Source organism: Arvicola amphibius, chromosome 12, assembly GCF_903992535.2.
Source record: "Arvicola amphibius chromosome 12, mArvAmp1.2, whole genome shotgun sequence".
Classification (NCBI taxonomy): Eukaryota; Metazoa; Chordata; class Mammalia; order Rodentia; family Cricetidae; genus Arvicola; species Arvicola amphibius.
The window spans coordinates 120,729,177-120,749,951 of NC_052058.2; the positions used below are offsets into that span (position 1 = coordinate 120,729,177).

Genomic DNA, 20,775 nt, shown 5'->3' on the forward strand with positions numbered 1-20,775 from the left:
TCGTCCGCAGGGGGCCTGCGCGGCGCCTGTCTATCAAGGGCTTGTTAATTCCGGATGGGTGCCGCGGGGTTGGGGAGGGAGTAAGGGGTGGGGTTAGGGGGGAAAGGAGTAGGGAGAGGGAAGGGGGAGGGGCCGGATGGGGGAGCGGGGTGGAGAGGAGAGACGAAGCAAAAAGAGAAATAATAGCAAAAGAAAAATATACAAAGCAAAATAAAAATTAAAAAACTAGAACACACACAAATCCAAACGGGGGGAAAAAACTCCTGAAATAAAAGCCCAAGAACTGTCTTCCAAGGGGGCGGGAGGGGACGAGAAAGGATTTGGGCTCCTTCTGCAGCAGGGATGGGGTGTGACCTGGTGGATGACAGTAGAGGTCTACCCCGCCCCCCACGCCCAACAAGACTTTGCTGAGAGAAATGGCTTTTGTATCAGGTCATTCTTTATAATTAAACTCACAGTATCCACCCCCTCGAGCCGGCCCCGCCTCCTTCCTAGGGAGGCCACGCCCCTTACAAGCGTCAGGTCTGGGGGCGGGGCGCGTCTGGGACCCGCCCCCGCCATGCGTCAATCTTCCTCGGCCGGCTCCGCCCCCAGAGCCTGGAGCATTCGCCGTCGGACAAGGGATCGGCGCAGGTGAAGGCGGTAGTCGCCCAGCAGCAGATCGTCGTGGCGCACCAGTGGGTGAGCGATTCCGCGGAGGCAGAGTCCCGAGCGCAGCAGGCGCGAGCGCGTTTGGAAGTCTGTGACGGTGATGAGCCATCTGCGGGCGAGGCGAATACCGAAGGATGTCGCCGGGATTCGCTCCGTCCGCCTTAGCTCGTGGCCGCCGGTGACATTTCTACTGGTGTCTCTTCCACCTCACCAAGGATGCTCTATACCCCGGCCTCGCTGCTATCCTTATCCGACTCGGCCAGAGGCGCCATTCAGTCCAGGCCCGCCCCCTCAATGCCGTCTTCCTCTGATTCTAACCAAAGTGTCACTCAGCCTAGGACCTGCCCCTCTGGGCGGCTCTGAACCTCATATCTCACTGACCCCCTCACCTTGACTTCACCTCACTCTAGGCTCCAGTCTTTTTGTTGCTTTCAGCTCCACCCATTTCTCACCTCCTTACTCTAACCCCACCCACCAGTTTCCTAGTCTAGGCCCCGCCCCCTCACTGCTCACTGTCCCTCCCCTCACTTCCTCCCTCACTCGCTCGGACTCCACCTCCAAGCTCCATTTGCTAAGACCCCCCTCCTCCCTGTCTCCCTGGCTTCACCCTTCCCATCAGCCGCTTAACCTAGACCACGCCCATGCATGGGTTCACCTGTCTCTGCGGCCGGCCGTCCCGCAGATGACATTCATGTTCTCATACCGGATGCTGCTCACACGCCCACTCTCCATGGCCCCGGGCATCTCCGCCTCCAGAGCCTCCAGCACCTCCAGGTGCGTGAAATCCTCCTGTGTGGGAGGTATGCAGCTTCAGTCTGGTTGGAGGCTGGCCCAGACTTCACCAGCAGAACCACTAAGTTCTGTCACTCTTGTCAAAGGGGAGACCACAGGTGTCTCTCAGACGCGAAGGCATCCGCCACTCAAGATCTTTCTTAAAAACCAGAATGATTATGATTTCACCACCCCACCAGGAAACTTTCCCAGAAACCAGCCATAGATGGTGCCTTAAAGTTCTCGAAGGTGCTTGGCGGAATTTGGATCTATGGTCTTACGTTAAGGTGGGGCAGTATCAGAAGGATCAGAGGAAGTTGTTTCAGGAGATGAGCTGATCGCTGTCCACAGTGCCAAAGGGGAGGAAACAGTTGTCCCAGCACATAAACCAATGAGGATGGGTGACACCACAGTTTAGTGGGTAAAGGTGCTTGAGTTGAGTTCAATCCCCATAACCACAGAAAGGTGGAAGGCGGGAGCTGAGCTATCCTCTGACCAGCCCCTGTCAGACATTAGGTGTGGCTGCTGGGGAGGCTGAGTGGCCTATTCCTGTTTGAACCAGGAGCTCACTGTGTACCTGAGGCTGACCTCAGACTTCTGCTCCCTCTGACTTTGCCTCTAGAGTACTGGGATACTAGCCACACACTACCATGCCTGGCCCATAACCTTAAACACTGGCCATCTCAGTTCTGAGCAGGTGATCCTCTCACTACCCAAACCAATCCGTGTAAAGAGCTGATGGCCTCTCACCGAAGTCTCCATGCATAGGCAGAGGGGCTGGGCAGAGGGCGGTCCTGAGAACTTTCGGATACATGGGAGCTCCCGATCCAGTGCCTCATATTCTGAGATGACCTGCCGTAGGTACTGTTTTCTGGGGGGGTGGGGGGGAGAGAAGCAAGACAAGGAAAGGGAGCTCTGAGGTCAGGGGCTGCTGCTGTCACTGCTGCAGAGCTGAAGTTAGTGCTCATGGAGCCGGGGATACTCACGAGGATTTGACGGGTCTGCCCAGGCTCCGAGCCATTGACTCCTCTGTAGTCTCCAGATCCACAAGGATGGATCCTAGGGACAAGGGAACCCAGTGTCATTTTCCAAGTGCCCTTGGCAGCCATGACTCTTCAGAAGAGTCACCCAACAGTGTACACACTACCCCAGAAAGCTCGATCTCAGAGGCCAGCCAGTCTCTGAGATGCCACCTGGAAGCTACAGAATTCACCCTTCCACTCTGGTTCTGAGACTCTGGATTCCTCATGAGGCTCAGGCTGAAGGGGCCTACAAGAGAAAAATACCACTCTGACCAGAACTAATCCCAAAGTTCAGCCTGCTGGTTGGACCTTGACTGACAAGTTCCATGTGACCCCTTCTTGTGAACCTGCTCCTTAGCTGATAGGCCGCTCTTTCCCCTGGCTGGTGACAACACACATGACCTATTTCTCCTCTTTGCCTCAGCCCCAGGGTTGTACAGGCACAGGGTGTCTAGCCTCCCTGACCAGCTCCTCTGTGGCCTGGAAACTGAATTCTCACCAACAGTGTGAGCAACGGTGAGCCATTGACATGAAAGAGTGTCTACCGAGTGTGGTGGCGTGCACACCTATCATTGCAGCACTAGGAAGGCTGTGCAGGGGGTTTGCCATAATTCAAAGACAGTCTGGTCACACAGTGACTGTAGGGTCAGCCTGGGCTTCACAGGAAAAGTGTGGGAAGGAGGGATGGGTAGAGGAAGAAGAAGAGTAGAAGGAAGAGGGAAGGAGACAGGGAAGAAAGGGAAGGAGGGAGGGAGGGAGGGAGGGAGGGAGGGAGGGAGGGAGGGAGGGAGAAAACTGTCTTTGCTGTTTGGTTCCTTCCTTCAGAGGGACTGGAATGTGAATGGAGTAGCAGCCTAGTTTCAATCATATTGGGATATGCTGAGCAACAATGTAGAAGGATCCTGGGCCTATGAGTTGTCCTGTAGAGTTCAAGCATCCCTCAACCCACTCTAAGACCAACTAAAGTCTGCCTCCTTTATGTTATTGTGTTTCGAGGCAGAAGAGAGAAGAGTTGCCCTGACAGTCAGGGATCCTTGACATCAACTTCAGACAGGGCCACTAGGGCAAGACCCACTGACATGAGAGCACTGTGAGGTCATGTCATGACAGGGACCAGACACAGCTGCTCACAACACACAAACTTCTGAGCAGTGGTGGTGCAGGCCTTTGGAAGAACTTGAGTTTGTGGACACTATGGTCTACAGAGAGAGTTCCAGGACAGCAAGGGCTATGTGAAGAAACACTGTCTCTAAAACTCAAACCAAACCAAACAACATAGAAACTACAGAAAGGATCAAACGGCCCCTCCTGGCTCAGAGCTGATGTGGTATCTCACCTCAGCACCGTGTGCTTGAAGCCCCAGCTGCTCCATCTTGCATCAGAAATAAAACACTCCTTTTGTGCACATGGACTCTTCTGGATGTAGTGTGGGGACCTTGTTTGAAGGCAGCCTTCCAAGCCAAACCCAAGACTAGAATCTGCATCCTGCGTTGTTGTTGTATTGCTGTTTTTTTTTTTTTTTTTTTTCTAAGACAGGGTCTATGTAGCCCTGGCTATCTGGGAACTTATTCTGTAGACCAGGCTGACCTTGAACTCAAGAGATCCACCTTCCTGAGCCTCCCAAATGCTGGGATTAAAGGAGGGGATCACCACACTTGGCTACTTCTGTTCACTTTTATCCTGTCTTTCCATCAACACCCCAGCTTAGAATCTGCATTTTCAACAAGATCTCTGTCTTTTGCCTCTTTCCCATCTTCAGGTTCTGTCATGCTTCAAATACAAAAGTTTCCCAGAGTGTATCACTGTGACTCACTGGTGGTGCTGGGAATCAACCCTCGGGGCCACTGAGACATGACCCCAGCCCCTCACTGGGGGTTCTAGGCCAGCACTTTCCTGGTAATGTACATGTCTCCTCATGTCAAGCCACTTTGTCTGAGCTGGCCGATCTTCCTGCTGCAGACGGTCTCTCATACTCACACACTCTGTGATCTGCTCTCCATATAGGTACGATTACTAAACTAATTCCACAATGCTATACAGTTGGCTGTCAGCACCTTCTGGGCGGTTGCAGGTCCATGTGTGTGGAGGCCGGAGATGAGCCTCAGGTACTGGTCATTAGGCTCTATCCACTTTGTGTTTAGAGACGGAATGGCTCACAGGACTGGAGCTCACCAAGTCGGCTAGGCTGGCCAGTCCCTGAGCCCCAGGGACCTGCCGTCTCTGCCTGTGCGGTGCTAGGATTGCGGGTGTACACCCCCACACCTGCTTTGTTTGTGAAAGATTTATTTCTATCTTTGTGTCTGTGTGTGTGCCACGTGTATGTGAGTGCCTGCAGGGGCTAGAAGAGGACATCAGATCTTCTGGAGCTGGAATAACAAGCGGTTGGTAGCCGCCTGATGTGGGCACTGGGACCCAGGCTCGCGCCATCTGCAGGAACTGCTGAAGCCGTCTCTCCTGCCCATTTTGTTTTGTTTAACATGGGTTCTGGGGATTTAGGCCCTTATGCAAGCCTGGCAAGCACTTTGCTGACTGATCGGTCTCCAACCCTTTTAATGGTGTTTAAAGGCCAGGTCTCAATCAACAGTCCAGGCTGTCTTGTAGCCCCGGCTGGCCTTGAACTCATTGCAATCCTCCAGCCTTAACCTCCTGAGTGCGAGGACGGTAGGTGTGCCTCACCATACCCAGCCCACAGTCTCGATGTGTTTTATTGATTTTTTTTGGTTTGTTTTGGTTTGTTTGGTTTTTTTGAGTCAGTGTTTCTTTGAGAAACAGTCCTGACTGTCCTAGAATTCACTCTGTAGACCAGGCTGGCCTCAAACTAATAGAGAGCTGCCTGCCTCTGTGATGGTTAAATTTGAACTAATCCTTAGTCTTACCCACCCCTCTTATGCCCTTTCCGTGATCCCAGGTTCCTGAAATGGGTTGAACTCTGCCCTGTGTGTCTGCTGACAGCTGCTAACTGTGAGTCTCAACCATACCTGATGTATTTTTAACCCCCTACCCTTCAACTCTGTATCTCCCCACTCGCCATAACCAACCAGGTTTAACGTCAACTACCCCAAGACTTTCCCCAAGGCTTGTGCCCCTACTTGTGAGTTTTCCCTTTATAAGTTCCCTTTATAAACTCTCCATACAAACGCTCAGGGCCGCTCTCAGTCTCCTGAGTGCCGAGTCACTGCCCAGGTCCAGACCTGCTTCTATAAACCCCTGTGTGTTTGCATCAGACACCAACTCTGTGCTGGTCTTGTTTGGGGGTCTCGCAATACGTGCACAACGCCTCTACTTCCCGAGTGCTGGGATTAAAGGTGTGTTGTTTTTCAAGTTTTATTTTATTTTTAATTTTGTATGACAGACCCACAGAGGCCAGAAGAGGGTGTCGGATCCTCTGGTGCTGGAGTTAGACAGCAGGAGTGATGAATTTGGGTCCCTGGCAAGAGCAGCAAGCACTGGGGTATCTGTTCTGCCTCAGATTGAGTGTCCTTGCCCGAGCATCCAGCAAGTACTGAGTGCAGAGACGGCCAGCGTGAGCGCTGACTGGGAAAGTCCCAGGTTGAGTTGCAACCCTTGTGGGGACCACCTGAGTCTTAACTTGGCCAAACCAACTGGAAATGAACAAAAACAAGCAACTAGATCTGGATACAGGTCAGGGATTTATGTCCAGATTTAGACATAAGAATCTAAATATGTACCACACAAGAGAATCTCCTGGAAAAATTGTGGATTTTGTCCGCTGTCACTATGACATGGTAGACATGTCCTTAAAAGTTCCTAGTGGTTTGGATGGGGCTATGAGGACGGCTCCATCAGTAATGTGCTTGCCTTGTGTGATGCTTGCTTATAATAGTCAATGCGATACAATCTGCAATCGTCTTGGAAAAAGTCTCACTGAGGAACTGTCTGATCAGGGTGTGTCTGTAGGAGCTGATCCTGTGAAGCATGCCCACTGTGGGCAGCATTGCTTTCTGGGCGTGGGACCCTAGGTCATATGAGCAAGAGTGGAAACAGCAAGAAAAGCACCAGCATGCATGTATGCATGGGCTCATTGCTCTCTGCTTTTACCAGTGCATGTGATCTGACCAGTGGCTTCGCGCTCCTGATGCCTTCACGTCTCCGATGTCACAGCCCTGGAACTGTGAGCCGAATAATCCCATTCTCCCTTAATTTTGGGGGGGGGGGGGCAGGGTATTTTGTCACTGCAACAGAAAACAAACTAAGATGCCATGCAGGCATAAATACTTAAATGTGATCCCCAAAACTCATGTAAAAATCAGGCATGTCAGTATTTGCCTGCAATCCCAGGGCTGGGGAAGTGAGACAGAAGGGCTCAGTCGCCAGCCAATCTAGCTGAATCAGTGAGCTACAGGCCAATGAGACAATCCTGTCTCAAAAAAAAGTGATTGAAGATGTCAACCTCTATACACACACGCACACACACACACATAGACACACAGACACACCACACAGAGATACACACACACACCAATATGGAGGCACAGGTGAAATAAAAATTGTTAAAAATGATATTGTGACTGCAATTTATGGTCCACACAAAGGTAGTCAGGTGTCCACACACATGTAGCAGGGTGTCCACACAAATGTAGTGGAGTCCCACACACATGTAGCGGGGTGTCCACACACAAATGTAGCAGGGTATAGCAGGGTGTCCACACACAAATGTAGCGGGGTGTCCACACACAAATGTAGCGGGTGTCCACACACAAATGTAGCAGGGTGTCCACACAAATGTAGCGGGGTGTCTGTCCACACAAATGTAGCGGGGTGTCTACACAAATGTAGTGGGGTGTCCACACAAATGTAGCGGGGTGTCCACAAACATGTAGTGGGGTGTCTGTCTACACAAATGTAGCAGAGTGTCTGTCCACACACATGTAGTGGGGTGTTCACACAACACAATAAGGAATGCATTGCTCACATTGCACCTAGGGATCTCTGGGACAAGTGAGCTCATTAAACTATTGTCTTGGTTTTGCCATGGGGTAAAACTCTCCATTTTAAAACTCTCTGGATTTCTATCCTGATGACTAAGAAGGAAATCAATGCCCTAGAGTGTGTGTTTGATCATTGGAAGATGTGGCGTGGCAATGCATGTTAAGAATGAGAATGATTTCTCAGGAAATGTGATATTAAATACATACTGGATTTTTCTAAACTGTGACAGCATTTCTAATCCCTATAATTATGCAATAAACTACTGAAAGTATATTTATTCAGTGGTAGAACAGTTTCATAGCTTTCCCATCACTGTCCGCACGTGTACACACACACACACACACAGAGTCACACAGTCACACACATACACAGAATCACACAGCCACACACGCGCATACACACACAGAGTCACACAGTCACACACACAGAGTCACAGTCACACACTCAGAGTCACACAGTCACACACGCGCACACACACACAGAGTCACACACGCACACACACAGAGTCACCCAGTCACACACATACACACACAGTCATACATATACAGTCACACACATACACACACAATCACATAGTCACACACGCGCACACACACACAGAGTCACACACGCACACACACAGAGTCACCCAGTCACACACATACACACACAGTCATACATATACAGTCACACACATACACACACAATCACACAGTCACACACATACACACACAGAGTCACACAGTCACACACGCACACACACAGAGTCACACAGTCACACATGCACACACACAGTCACAGAGTCTCACACACACACAGTCACACAGTCACACATGCACACACACAGAGTCACAGAGTCCCTCACACACACACACAGAGTCACACAGTCACACACGCACACACAGTCACACACACGCAACACAGAGTCACACAGTCACACACGCACACACAGAGTCACACACACGCACACACAGAGTCACACACACGCACACAGAGTCACACAGTCACACACATACACACACAGAGTCACACAGTTACACACGCACAGTCACACACACACGCACACACACAGAGTCACACAGTCTCTCTCTCTCTCTCTCTCTCTCACACACACACACACACACACACACACACACACACACACACACAGAGTCAGGTATGGTGATCAGTCTGTCATCCCAGTTATTCAGAAGGCTACATAAGGAGATAAAAAATTCAAGGCTGGCATGAGCTACAAACTGTGACCACTGTTTCAAATAACAAAAGGATGAACATGTGGATCAGGGTACAGCCCTGCCTGGAAGCCCCGAGTGTCTTAGTCACTGTTCTATTGCTGTGAAAAGACACCATGACCAAGGCAAATCTTATCAGAGAAAGCATTTAATTGGGACTGGCTTACGGTTTCAGAAGCTTAGTTCATTATCATCATGGCAAGGAGCATGGTGGAGTGCAGACAGTCACGGTGCTGGCACCATGTCCTATCATGATGATAATAGACTAACCCTCTGAAACTATAAGCCACCCCAATTAAATGTTTCCCTTTATAAGAGTTGCCAAAGTCATGCTGTGTCTTGACAGCAATGGAAACCCTAACTAAGAAGATACTGGTGCTACTTTTCTCCTCAAAATGTACATTTTGTGATGGAGGAGTGTCTATGTGTTACTTTTATTATTAATAAAGATACTGCCTTGGCCCTTTAAGAGAACAGAAAATTAGGTAGGCGGAGTAGACAGAACAGAATGCTGGGTAGCAGGAGTGGGGAGATGCTTCAGGCAGTCGCTATATGCAGCCGCCATGCTTCTCTCCAAGATGGACGCAGGTTAAGATCTCTCCTGGTAAGGCACCCCTCGTGGTGCTATATAAATTACTAAATATGGGTTAAAACAAGATATGAGAATTAGCCAATAAGAGGCTAAAACTATGGGCTAGGCAATGTTTTTAAAAAATACAGTTTCTGTGTAATTATTTTGGGTAAAGCAAGCCGGGTGGCGGGATACAGCCCGCCGCTTCCTTCAACAATTTTGTATTTCTCTTTGTCCAACTTGTTCCTTTTCATTATATATCTGCATAAGTGTGATGTAATGGTGGCACGTGCCTTTAACCCTAGCCCTCAGGAGGCAAAGAAAAGATAATCTCTGAGTTTGAGGCCAGACTGGCCTACAGAACAAGTTCCAGGATAACCATGACTACACAGAGAAACTCTGTCTTGAAAAACAGAGAGAGAGCGAGAGAGAGAGAGAGAGAGAGAGAGAGAGAGAGAGAGAGAGAGAGACTACTAATAACCACACAACACATGGCATTCCAATATGCCACACGTACATCCACATAAAGCCTGAGAAAACTCTAAAAAATGTGTGCTTAAAAAAGGGTTTTAGACACATAGAAATGGTACCAAGAGCAGTTTCCTAATTTGTGGGCCTTGGCACAGAGGTGCATCCCTGGTTGTAGGCTGCCAGCTTGAGCTGCCAGTGCTGCATGGTGGGCTCCCACAGTCTCTCATGCTGGCCGCAGTACAGATATGCCATTCACAGTTTAAAGGCTCATATGTCAGAAAAAGGATAAAGGCACACAATCAAAACAGATTCAGACAAAAAGAGCCTCTAAACAAGTCATGGTATGTTTATAAATGTATGTAGACTTGGGAGAGCAAAGAGAAAGAGTATATACAGTCTTACATTTAAAAATATAATTTTAAAGTTCTTAAAAAGAAATGGAGTAATAAAAAATATAATAAGCCATATAAAGATGTGAAATACACAGAGTCTGGATCCCATATGTTATTGTGTGTCTTTAGGTTTTTAACTGTTAATGGGCAAATGATAACTGCTAAGAGATATTTAATTATAAAAGCTACTAAATCAAATAAACTATATATTTTAAAAGTGTCTTAGCTTCAAAATTTAGGTCAAAAGATATGTCACTTTGGGGGAGAGGTTATGCTTCTATTTCCACAATAAATGAGAGGTTATGGATTCATTCTGGGCTAAGGAAAAACATATTTGATTGAGGAAGACCCCCTGAAAATCCTGGGTACATACATAAAGAAATAAACCTAAAAGAACTACAAGATACATAATGTATATTTTACCTGCTCAAACACGCAACAGAAAATCATCTCTGACTAGCTTGTGTACAATGCACAATCTGTACTTGTATTAATACAGTTAAGTATGTTACCTTTAAAAATTTATGTATTTTCAGAACAAGGAGACCAGACACCAATGAAAAATGAAAGGCCCAGGTGATCCAGCATCTTAAAATGCCTCTGTTACAGTTTCCTCTGAGTTCTGCATCCAGAACAGCTTCAAGGTGGCTGTCAAAGATGCTCCAACCCTTCAGACTACTTCAGCCAATACTTAACAATTATTCTGATTTTCTCAAGACTACCAGTGCCCCAGTCAACAGGAAGTAATACAGAAAATTATGCTTACATTCCCCAAAAATATGGATTATGGACATTTATTATTATTTAAGGGTGGTTGGTTACAAAATGTTATTGTTCATAATCAGAAAGAAAAGCTGAAAGATGGATTTAAACTCAAAAATCTCTTTCTAAAGAAAAACCAGGGGTAGGATATGGAAATGATAGAATAAGAGGGTAGATGGTTGAATCTACTTTAATCATCAAAGTATTTTACATTGGTATAGGTTTTAGTTTATTGATACAAATTTAAAGTTATTTTTGTTTCAGTGTATGTATTTTTAAAATATTTATTAAACTTTATTTTATGTGCATTTGTGTGAAGGTGTCAGATTCCCTGGGACTGGAGTTACAGACAGTTGTGAGGTATCATGTGTCCTGGGAATTAAACCCAGGTCCTTTGGGAGAGCAACCAGTGCTACTAGCTTCTGAGCCAACTCTCCAGCCCCTGTATATATTTTTCTATTCTTGTTTGGGATATTGTGCTTAAGAAGCTCATTTAAACCAGGCAGTGGTGGTGCACACCTTTAATCCCAACACTTGGGGAGGGACAGAGACAAGCAGATCTCTGTAAGTTCGAGGCTAGCCTGGTCTACAAGAGCTAGTTCCAAGACAGGCTCCAAAGCTACAGAAAACCCCTGTTTCAAAAAACCAAAATAGAAGCTTATTTAAAAATATAATGTATAGTTAAGACATATAGGTTAAAAGTTAGTCATCTATAATAGTCAAACTTATAGGCATATTGGGTATGTTTTCCAAGGTTAAATAGATATATTTAAAAATATAGATGGTCTTGAAACACTTCAAAGACCTACAGAATATGGCATTTAAAATATTTTAATAACATTAGGCTTTTTATGACAGTGAGACATATCTGCCCCTGGCAGCACCAATCTACTTCAGAGAAGATGATGGGCATCGAAGAAACTCCATATGGAGTTTTTTTAAAGGAAAAAGTTAGCCATACAGGCAAAGAAACTGTTCTTGCCATAGTTGCTGCCAGTATACTGTCCAAACTGAACCAGCAGGGTGCAAAAAAGGCAACTGCCAAACTTTGCCAAGACAAGACAGGACAGTTCTTTAAAATTCCCTGCTTTGCAGAAAAGTCTGTGAGATAGGCTAGGCCTGCAGACCAGAGTTAGATGCCCCAACATTGCAGAGGACCTTTGGGTGACTGTCCAGGCAGTCAGAGGTACCTGTCATTAGGTAACATTTCATCCTTCTGGGGTCTTTGATGGATCTGAAGACTAAATAGCTATAATTATAGTTTTCCTTAGTTATAATAGGAAGCAAATTTGGTCCAAAACTTTACTCACCAAGGTAAGACAGATAATTAAATATTTTCTCTAATTTTGCCAAATACAAATGGATTATAATATTGTTACTTTAATTCTTACTTAATAACTGTTTTTGTTGTATGTGATCTTACTACATTAAGATTAAAACCTTTCTTTTTAAATAGACAAAAGTGGGAAATGCTGAAGAACAATCCTTTTTCACACTATTAATATGTATTACTCTCATTGTCTAATAAAAGCTGATTGGACAATAGCCAGGCAAAAAATATAGGCAGGGTGATCAATCTGAGAATACAGGGAGAAAGGAGGGCAGAGTGAGAGAGTCAAAAGAAGATGTGGAGAAGCAAAATAAATGTGTCATACTAATAAAGTTACTGTCATGTGGCAGAGCATAAATAAGAAATGTGTGTTAATTTAAAATGTAGTAGCTAGTTAGTAATAAGCCTGAGTTATTGGCCAAGCATTTACAATTAACATATGTCTCTGTGTGGTAATTTGGAAGCAGCACCCAGGACAGGAAAACTCTGCCACAGCCAAGAGTAGGGCATCTTGAGAACTCCTCTGCCAATGCCATTTTCAATTTAATCTCAGGCAGGGATTTAGAATAAGGGCAAAAGATGTCACATTCTTTTCCAAAATATCACAAGAATGGTATCTTAGTTAATATTCTATTACTGTGAAGAGACACCGAGACCACGGTAACTCTTATAAAGGAAAGCATTTAATTGGGGCTGGCTTACAGTTCAGAGATTTAGTCAATTGTCATTGTGACAGACACGGTGCTGGAGAAGAAGTTAATAGTTCCACATATGGATCTGTAGGCGATAGGAAAAGAAAAGGCCTCTGGGCTTGGTTCTGAAACCTCAAAGCCCACCCCTCTTGACACACTTTCTCCAGCAAGGCCTCACTTCCCAATCCTTCTAAGTAGCACCACTCCTTGATGACTGAGCATTCAAATATACGAACCAACGGGGACAATTCTTATTCAAACCACCACAAAGAGTCTCTAGTCATTTAGTTTTCCTCTGAAACTTCTTGAGCTGGGCCCCTACAGTTCAAATCACCCTCAAGAGTGTCTCCCATGTGTAACATACTTTCTTTTGGCCATGAACCAGCTCTCAAATCATGACATAGAGACTTCTTAGTTATGAATGCTCAGCCTTATCTTATGCTTGTCCTACCAGCTCTTATAACTTATAACTAATCTGTTTATCTGCATCTTCTTTTTGCCTCAGGGCTCTTATTTTTCTTTCATTCTTTATGTCTCACTTTTCCTACTTAGTCAGTGTCTAACCAGACAGGTTGGTGGTGGCTGCCCGATTGTCTGGCCCCAGGCATCTTTCTCTCTTTCTCCCACTTCCTCTCTTCTTGTTCTTTCCTGAGCCTAGATTCCTCTTTCTACTTATTCTCTCTGTCTGCCAGCCCCAGCTGTCCCTCTACTGCCTATCTATTGGTCATTCAGCTTTTTAGTAGACCAGTCAGGTGCCTTAGGCAGGCAAGGTGAAACAGCAACAACAAATCTTTTTTTTTTTTTTTTTTTTGGTTTTTCGAGACAGGGTTTCTCTGCAGCTTTAGAGCCTGTCCTGGAGCTAGCTCTTGTAGACCAGGCTGGTCTCGAACTCACAGAGATCCGCCTGCCTCTGTCTCCCGAGTGCTGGGATTAAAGGCGTGCGCCACCACCGCCTGGCTGCAACAACACATCTTTACATCATTAAACAAATGCAGCATAAATAAATGTAACCCACCTTTACATAGTTAAAGTAATATTTGGCAACATTTCCCTCTTTTTGTCTAAATAAAAAGAAAGGATTTAACTTCAACATAGTGAAACTATATACAATAAGAACAATTATCAAGTAAGAATTACATTTATAATATCCAGTCCCTTTGGATTTGGCAAATTTGGAGAAATCACTCTATTATCTATCCTATCTTGATGAATCCAAAGCTCTGTACGTAATTTACCTTCTGTCATAACTAAGGAAAACTATAATTGTAACTATCTAGTCTTCAACTCCATCAATGACCCCAGAAGGATATGTTACCTTAGTAAACAGAAAGTGCAGAACAGGCCACTTCCAAAACTATAGAAATTGGCAGAGACATCTGACTGTCTGGAGAGTCACTCCGGGTTCCTCTGCATCATTGTAGGGAATCCATCTCCGTCCTACAGGCCTAAAAGATCTGGCAGACTTTTCTAGAAAGCAGGAATTTTGAAGGACTCTCCTGACTTGTTTTGGTAAAGTTCAGCAATTGCATTCCTTTGTGTACTGCATGTTCAGTTTGGATGGTCAGTGGTCAAGGAAAGGGTAGTTTCTTGCCCAGATGGCTAGTTTTGCTACAATGAAAGCAAACTTTATATGGAGTTTCTTTGGTACACATCATCTGTTTTTGAAGTAAATTGGTACTGCCAGAAGCAGACAGGTCTCACTGTCATAAAAAGTCCTATGTTAAAAATATTTTTTTTAAAAAATACCATATTCTGTAGGTTTTTAAAGAGTCTGAAGACTATCTATATATCTAAAATATAGTTCGGGTTTTTTTCCAAGACAGGGTTTCTCTATGTAACTCAGGCTGTCCTGCAACTCACTATGTAGATGAAGCTGCCCTTGAACTCTCAAAGATCTGTCTGTCTCTGCTTCCTGATTAAAGGCATGTACCACCACTGCCCAGCTAAAATATAGTTATGTATGATCTTGAAATTATACCTAACGTAACTTCAAGCCTCATTGTTATAGATGACTAATTACTAAACTGCACTTCTTAATTATCCTAAATGGTTTATAATAACCATTAAGTTTTAAAATGAACTGTATTAAGTACAATGCCTTCAACAAGAGTAGAAGCATATATATAGTATGTTGTAACAAAAAAACCTTAAATTCGTATAAATATACAAAATCACTTAAATAAAAGTAGAAACATATATAAAGTATGTTAAAACAAAAAAGCCTGAAATTTGCATCAATACAGAAAATTCATACCAATGTAAAATATTTGAGATTAATAATTGCTTTTTAGTTTAAAACAGATTCAATAATCTATCCTTTTATCCTATCATTCCTATACCCCCTTATTTCTTTTCAGAAAAAATCCTTGAATCCAACCTCTTTGCGTAGTTTCTTTCCTTATCATGACCCATAACAATTTGCAAACAGCCCCCCTAAATGATGACAAACATTCATGACCCACTGAATGAAAACCCACCCAACCCACCTCTTGGGAGTGTGGGCATCATATTCTTAAAATTATTTCCTACTGTCTGGGGATGATGGTATCTGTAGGGACCCTGAGAAACTTGAGAAAATGGTCAAGTCCTGGGAAAACTAGCTGTAGTATTTGTTGTCCAGTTTCAAAACTGTTCCCATGCAGAGACCAGTATATACGTCAACTGTCTTGCAGGTTTTCTTGGTTTAATTTTTTTATGTCTGTAGCAAAGACTTTCAGGATGGCTGCCTCGATCAAAACTGATCTCTATTAACTTTGAAGGAATCTATAAACTTTCTTTTTCCGGTTAAACAAAAGCATAACTTCTTCCCCCAATATAATACATTTTCTGACTTCCATTTTAAAGTTAAGGCATGCCAAAAGTATCTAGGCTGGTTTAGTTCAGCAGTCCCTTTGACAGTCCTGTCTCTCAGCAGCTGCTGTGTGCAGCGTCAAAACATTCACAATCAACACAACAACATTCAGGATCCAGACTCCCTGTGTGTTTCTCATCTTTACATGGCTTATTCTTTTATATTCCGTTAATCTTTCTTTAAAGACTTTATTATTTATGACTGTCTATACCCATTTTTATGCACATTTTTAAACATACTGCAACCTGTTTAGAGGATTTTTCCATCTGGACCCGTCTTTATTGCATGTCTCTAGCCTTTTCTGACCATATGAACCAAACCTTAAACTGCTAAGCAGCTTTGCAGTAGTGGGTGGCTCTGCCCTGCTCAGGTCCATGAAACCCAAGCTTTATGGCCAAAAGCCTAACCAAGAGCTGCGTTCAGCTGGGTGCTGAGTCTACCTGGAAACTTCATTTGACAGCCTGGCTCTGGGAGGTTGGTGCCTGCACTGCGGCAAGCGTTTTTTACTTAGCTTGCTGTTTCTACTCAGAAAACTCGTCACTGCGTGACAGGACCGCGCACAGGAACCATGTCCAGTTTGCTTCTTTGTCTCTTGGCTTCCTTAGCCCTATGTTGGCTAAGGAACAAATGTAACACACTTCTTTTGGCCACCAACCAGCTCCCAGATCACGACATGGATATGTCTTATTAGTTTTGAGCATTCAACCTTATTTTATGCTTGTCCCACTAGCTCTTACAACTTATTTTAACCTGTTTATCTTCACCTAGGCTTTGCCACAGGGCTTTTTACCTTTCTTTCATTCTGTATGTTTCACTTGTCCGTGTCTGTCTGTCTGGCTGCCAACTGGCCCCAGGTGTCTCCCTCTCCTTCTCCCTCATTCTCTCTTCTCTTTTTCTGCAGTCTAGATTCCTCCTCCTACTTATTCTCTCTGCCCACAAGATCTACCTATCCCTTCACTGCCTAACTATTGGCTGTTCAGCTTTTATTAGACCAATCAGATGCCTTAAAGCAGGCAAGGTAAAACAACAACACATCTTTACATAATTAAACAAATGCAGCACAAACAAACGTAACACACTTTTACACAATTAAATAAAGTAATTTCTGCAACATGCATGTTCCTGCTATTATGGCCTATTAAGCCTCATGCAAAGCACTCAACTGCTTTTCTAGTCCGAAGTCCCAAAGTCCACATTCCAAGCAGCCTGGTCAGGCTTGTAACAGCAGTTCCCTGCTCCCTGGCACCAACTCCTGCCCTAGTCAGTGCTCTATGACCAAGGCAACCTTAATCAGTGTCCAGGGTCTTGCTCAATGTTTCAGAGGTTTAACCCATTACCATCATGTCAGGAAAGCATGGTAGCACGCGTGACACTGGGGCAGTAGCTAAGAGCTGCATCCTGGTCCACAGGCAAAGAGAGGGGTGGGGCTGGCATGAGAAACACGGGTTCTCCAGCAAGGCCACACCCACTAATCCTTTCAAACAGTTCCATTCCTTGGTGACTACGCATTCAAATATATGAGCCTTGGAGAGCCATTCTTATTCAAACCACCACACCTAATGAGGAGCTGGTGACTCAATGGCAGAGCACCTGCCTAGAATCCCGCAGTGAGGGAGTGGGAGCCCCTACCTACACTCACAAATCCTTAGGTTTGATTCCAAACATTGAAAGAAAAAGCATTTACTAATTAGTTAGGTTCAAGAATTTCATTCCTTAACAGCATCCCTATGGCTTCCTATGCATCCTGGAGGACAATGGAAAGAATTCGTTCACCAGAAAACTTAACACACAGTATTAAGTGACTGATACGATACCCACTTTTCCCCTGAGAATTCCCAGTCTAGCAGAAGTGGAGAGGAAATCCTTCCCCAGGCCTAGCACAGAATGCTCCCCTACGGAGGTGGGGTCCCCAGTGGGACAAAAAGGCTGTAGGAAGTTCGCAAGTTCGTAGTTTGCATGTGAAATGTTCCTACAGGATCAAGCATCTGAACACACGTTACCTAGGTGGGGGCGCTGTTCTGTAAGTGACGGGATCTTTTGGAGGTGGGGGTCCAGCTGGAGGAAATGGGTCATGGCGGGGCAGGTCTTGAGGTTCTGCTCCCAGATCCTCAGGAATATTCATTAGACTTAAACCAGACAGCTTGTCAGCACCACCCGGTAACCATTTGAAACCTAGGACTGCCTGAGCCCTCGTGGCAGAGATTTTTGTTAAATGAGCCCTGGGTGCAGCTTGAGCTGAAACCCTAGAGTGGAATAATAAGGTCATGTTGTTCCTCTTGCTAAGTAGGATGAGGTGGACAAGGGAGTGTTAGCTGAGATGGGAGAAGAGGACATCTCGGGAGCTCTTTGAATGAAGACTTCTGGAAATGATGGTTGAAACTATGGCCTTATTGTGATCATGAGGCAGGCGAGCTGGTGTACCAAGGAAATGTATCTCAGATTATAACCTTGGGAGATGAAAGGAACTGGCTCCCTGATGGGGTCACTGTTTTTAGTGTAGGACAACGCCATTTCTATTCTTTCTGCTATTTATAGCCATGCAGAGTCTTACTGGGAAGCGGGTGAACTGTGCTGACAGGAGTAGCAAGCCTGGGGCTGCCGTGAGCAAGGGACAGCGATGGTCTGGGTGTATGTTAGAAAGACTCCCTGGAACCAGGCTGGGCCCTGGTGGAGCAGAGACTAACGACAAGGAGGTAAGGTCTCTGTTGGAGCCAGAACTATGGACAGAGAAAAGAACCAGACATAGCCAGAAGTCATTAAGACAAGAAGAGGGGGGTGGAGGGGGAACCGCGTGGGGTTGGAGTGAAAGATTGGCATCTGAGGTCTGTTTCAGCAGCTGGGTTGGTGGTGGGGCCATCTGAAAATAAAGAACAGGGGCTGAAGACAGGAAGGCGGTAAACTATTCTGCAAGACCAAGGAGTGAAGGTATCTAGGAAAGAAATGAACTCAGAGGCATTGTTGAGGCCCAGGAGGCTCATGAAGTTCTGGGATCAGAAATGTTAGCCCAGGACACTGCAGCATTTCAAGATAAATTATTTGTAAACCGAGAGTATCTGTCAGAGAACTGCAAAGGGTGACGGGAAAATGAGTTCGAAACACAGAGCATTAGCTAGGGAACTGCAGTGTCTCATGGGAAACATAGGTTTGGACCCAGAAGTAGCGTTCTTTGTGCGCCAGGACTTCATGTAAAAAGACTATTAATTAGCCCGGTAACTGCAGAGGCTGGCGGAAAATGTGGTTCTAGACTCAGAATATTGGCCAGGGACCTGCAGAGTCCTATGATAAATGTACTTCGTAGTCCAGCGTCCTAGCTAGGGCCCTGCAAGGTCTCCTGGGAAATGTAGTTTTGACTCCTGACTATTAGCAAGGAAGCCTCCTAGGAAAAGTAGTTAATAGCCCGGGGAATTGCAAAGTCCTCTGAGAGATGTACTTTGGGGCTTACCCCACTGGCGAGAGACTTGCAGAGTCCCAAGGGCAATGTAGTTCTTCTATATCCAGACTCTCAGCCAGGGCCTCCTGGGAAATGTAGTTCGAAGCTCGAGGACCAACTGTGCCGGAATGCCGGTTCGCCTGCCCCCCAGGCCTGCTCACCTGCCTCCCTGTGCAAGCCGTGGACGCCCAGGTTTGGGGAGCTGTGTGGCTCCACCCCTGACTGCATCCTGGAGAGGCGGCTCGGAGGTGGTCCGGGAAGATGGGGCGGGGTGCTCACACTGGACCACACACCCCAGCTCTTTCCGTCGGCTCCTGCTTCTTGCTCTTTGAAACCTCGTGGGACAAACACGGAACTGGAAGGCTGAGACCACAAGGACACGCGCGTTCCCCTAACCTCGGGGACTCGGTGTGCGCCCCAGTCTGCTGCCTTCCCCGTCTCTCCCCGTCTTCTGGTCTCTCCACTCCTCATGCCCCATCCCTGTCTTCGGTTTTCCCCCCACTTCTCTGCCTGCTTCCCTCCCAACCCCATGCCCCAGCTGTCCTCTACATTTCTCCCAGAAGACTCTCTCTTATTCCCCACCTCACTGGTCTCTCCCTCCATCTCCCCAGCCTTCTCCATCAGCCTCCCCAACAGCTCTCTAGCCCCCCGGATTGCCCCCTCTTCATTCTTTAGAGTCTCTCCCCAACCCTGTCACCCTCTCTGAGCCTTTCTACTTCCCCTTCCCCTTCTCCCAGATTGATTCCTCAGTCTCTCTTCCATAGCTACTTCTGGCTCCATCCCCTGCCGCCCCGCCCCGCCCCTCTCTCATCCCCTGTCTGTGTCCACTTGCCCTCTGTTCATCCCCCCAACTAGATACCTGGAGACAAACAAACTGAGTTCTCTGGGGGGGGGGAGGGGACGTTAGGCTGGGCCTGGTTACCATGGCGCCGCTAGAGGGGAAGCAGGGCTGGGGTTCATATTCCTGAATGTGGGAAAAGTGGAACTGAGGACCAGGACCGGAGGCTTTATGCAGGCAGGTGCCCAGGTAGGCCACCAGGGAAGTTTTGTCTCTGCGCCCCCCAGGTTCCCTCTTTGTATCTTGTATCACCCTCTTCTTAATTGCCCCCCCCCCCCCTTGAGACAGTTTGCCTCTATAGCCTAGGCTGGCCCCTACCTTCCAGCTGCAGAAACCCTGAGGCTGGAATCCCTGCTCTCCCCTCCCAGGAGGTCTCTGTTGTGTTGTCGCTGCTGACTGCTTCCTGAGTTTACAGATCAATCCAGATTCTGTAACCAAAGCTAGAGTCTCCTTCTCTTTCTCTAAGTGGCGGTAGCCAGTGTGCCACCTTACAGGTATAGAACTTGCTTGGAGGGGCTGGAGAGATGGCTCAGAGGTTAAGAGCATTGCCTGTTCTTCCAACCATCTGTAATGAGGTCTGGTGCCCTCTTCTGGCCTGCAGGCATACACACAGACAGAATATTGTATACATAATAAATAAATATTTTTTTAAAAAAGAACTTGCTTGGAGCAAAGACAGGTGGAGGGGAAGACAGCCAGCTTTCCGGTGATTGGGGTGATTGGCTGTGTCTGTCTGAAGCTCACGATTCCCTGTTAGGAACTGAGAAACAAACTTCTGTCAGTCTAGCTGGTTTTGTTTGGGGAGGTGTTTTGATTCTGTCCGAGAGGGACTT

At 46.2% G+C, this 20,775-nt stretch overlaps 1 protein-coding gene across 2 annotated transcripts; it reads right to left on the reverse strand.

Moving 5' to 3' along the window:
• Window positions 1–479: 479 nt before the first annotated feature.
• Window positions 480–19,416, reverse strand: C12H19orf81 (chromosome 12 C19orf81 homolog). 2 transcript variants are annotated; one of them, XM_038314090.1, is made up of 5 exons: window positions 19,266–19,416; window positions 2,409–2,481; window positions 2,173–2,293; window positions 1,307–1,440; window positions 480–760 (listed from the first exon to the last, which is right to left on the reverse strand). In XM_038314090.1, the coding sequence occupies exons 1-5, from the start codon at window positions 19,330–19,332 to the stop codon at window positions 565–567; spliced, it is 591 nt and encodes a 196-aa protein (XP_038170018.1). In that variant the 5' UTR covers window positions 19,333–19,416; the 3' UTR covers window positions 480–564. The 2 variants fall into 2 exon arrangements, with proteins under 2 accessions (XP_038170018.1, XP_038170019.1); XM_038314091.1 differs by having other exon boundaries at window positions 19,117–19,330.
• Between the last annotated feature and the right edge of the window lie 1,359 nt (window positions 19,417–20,775).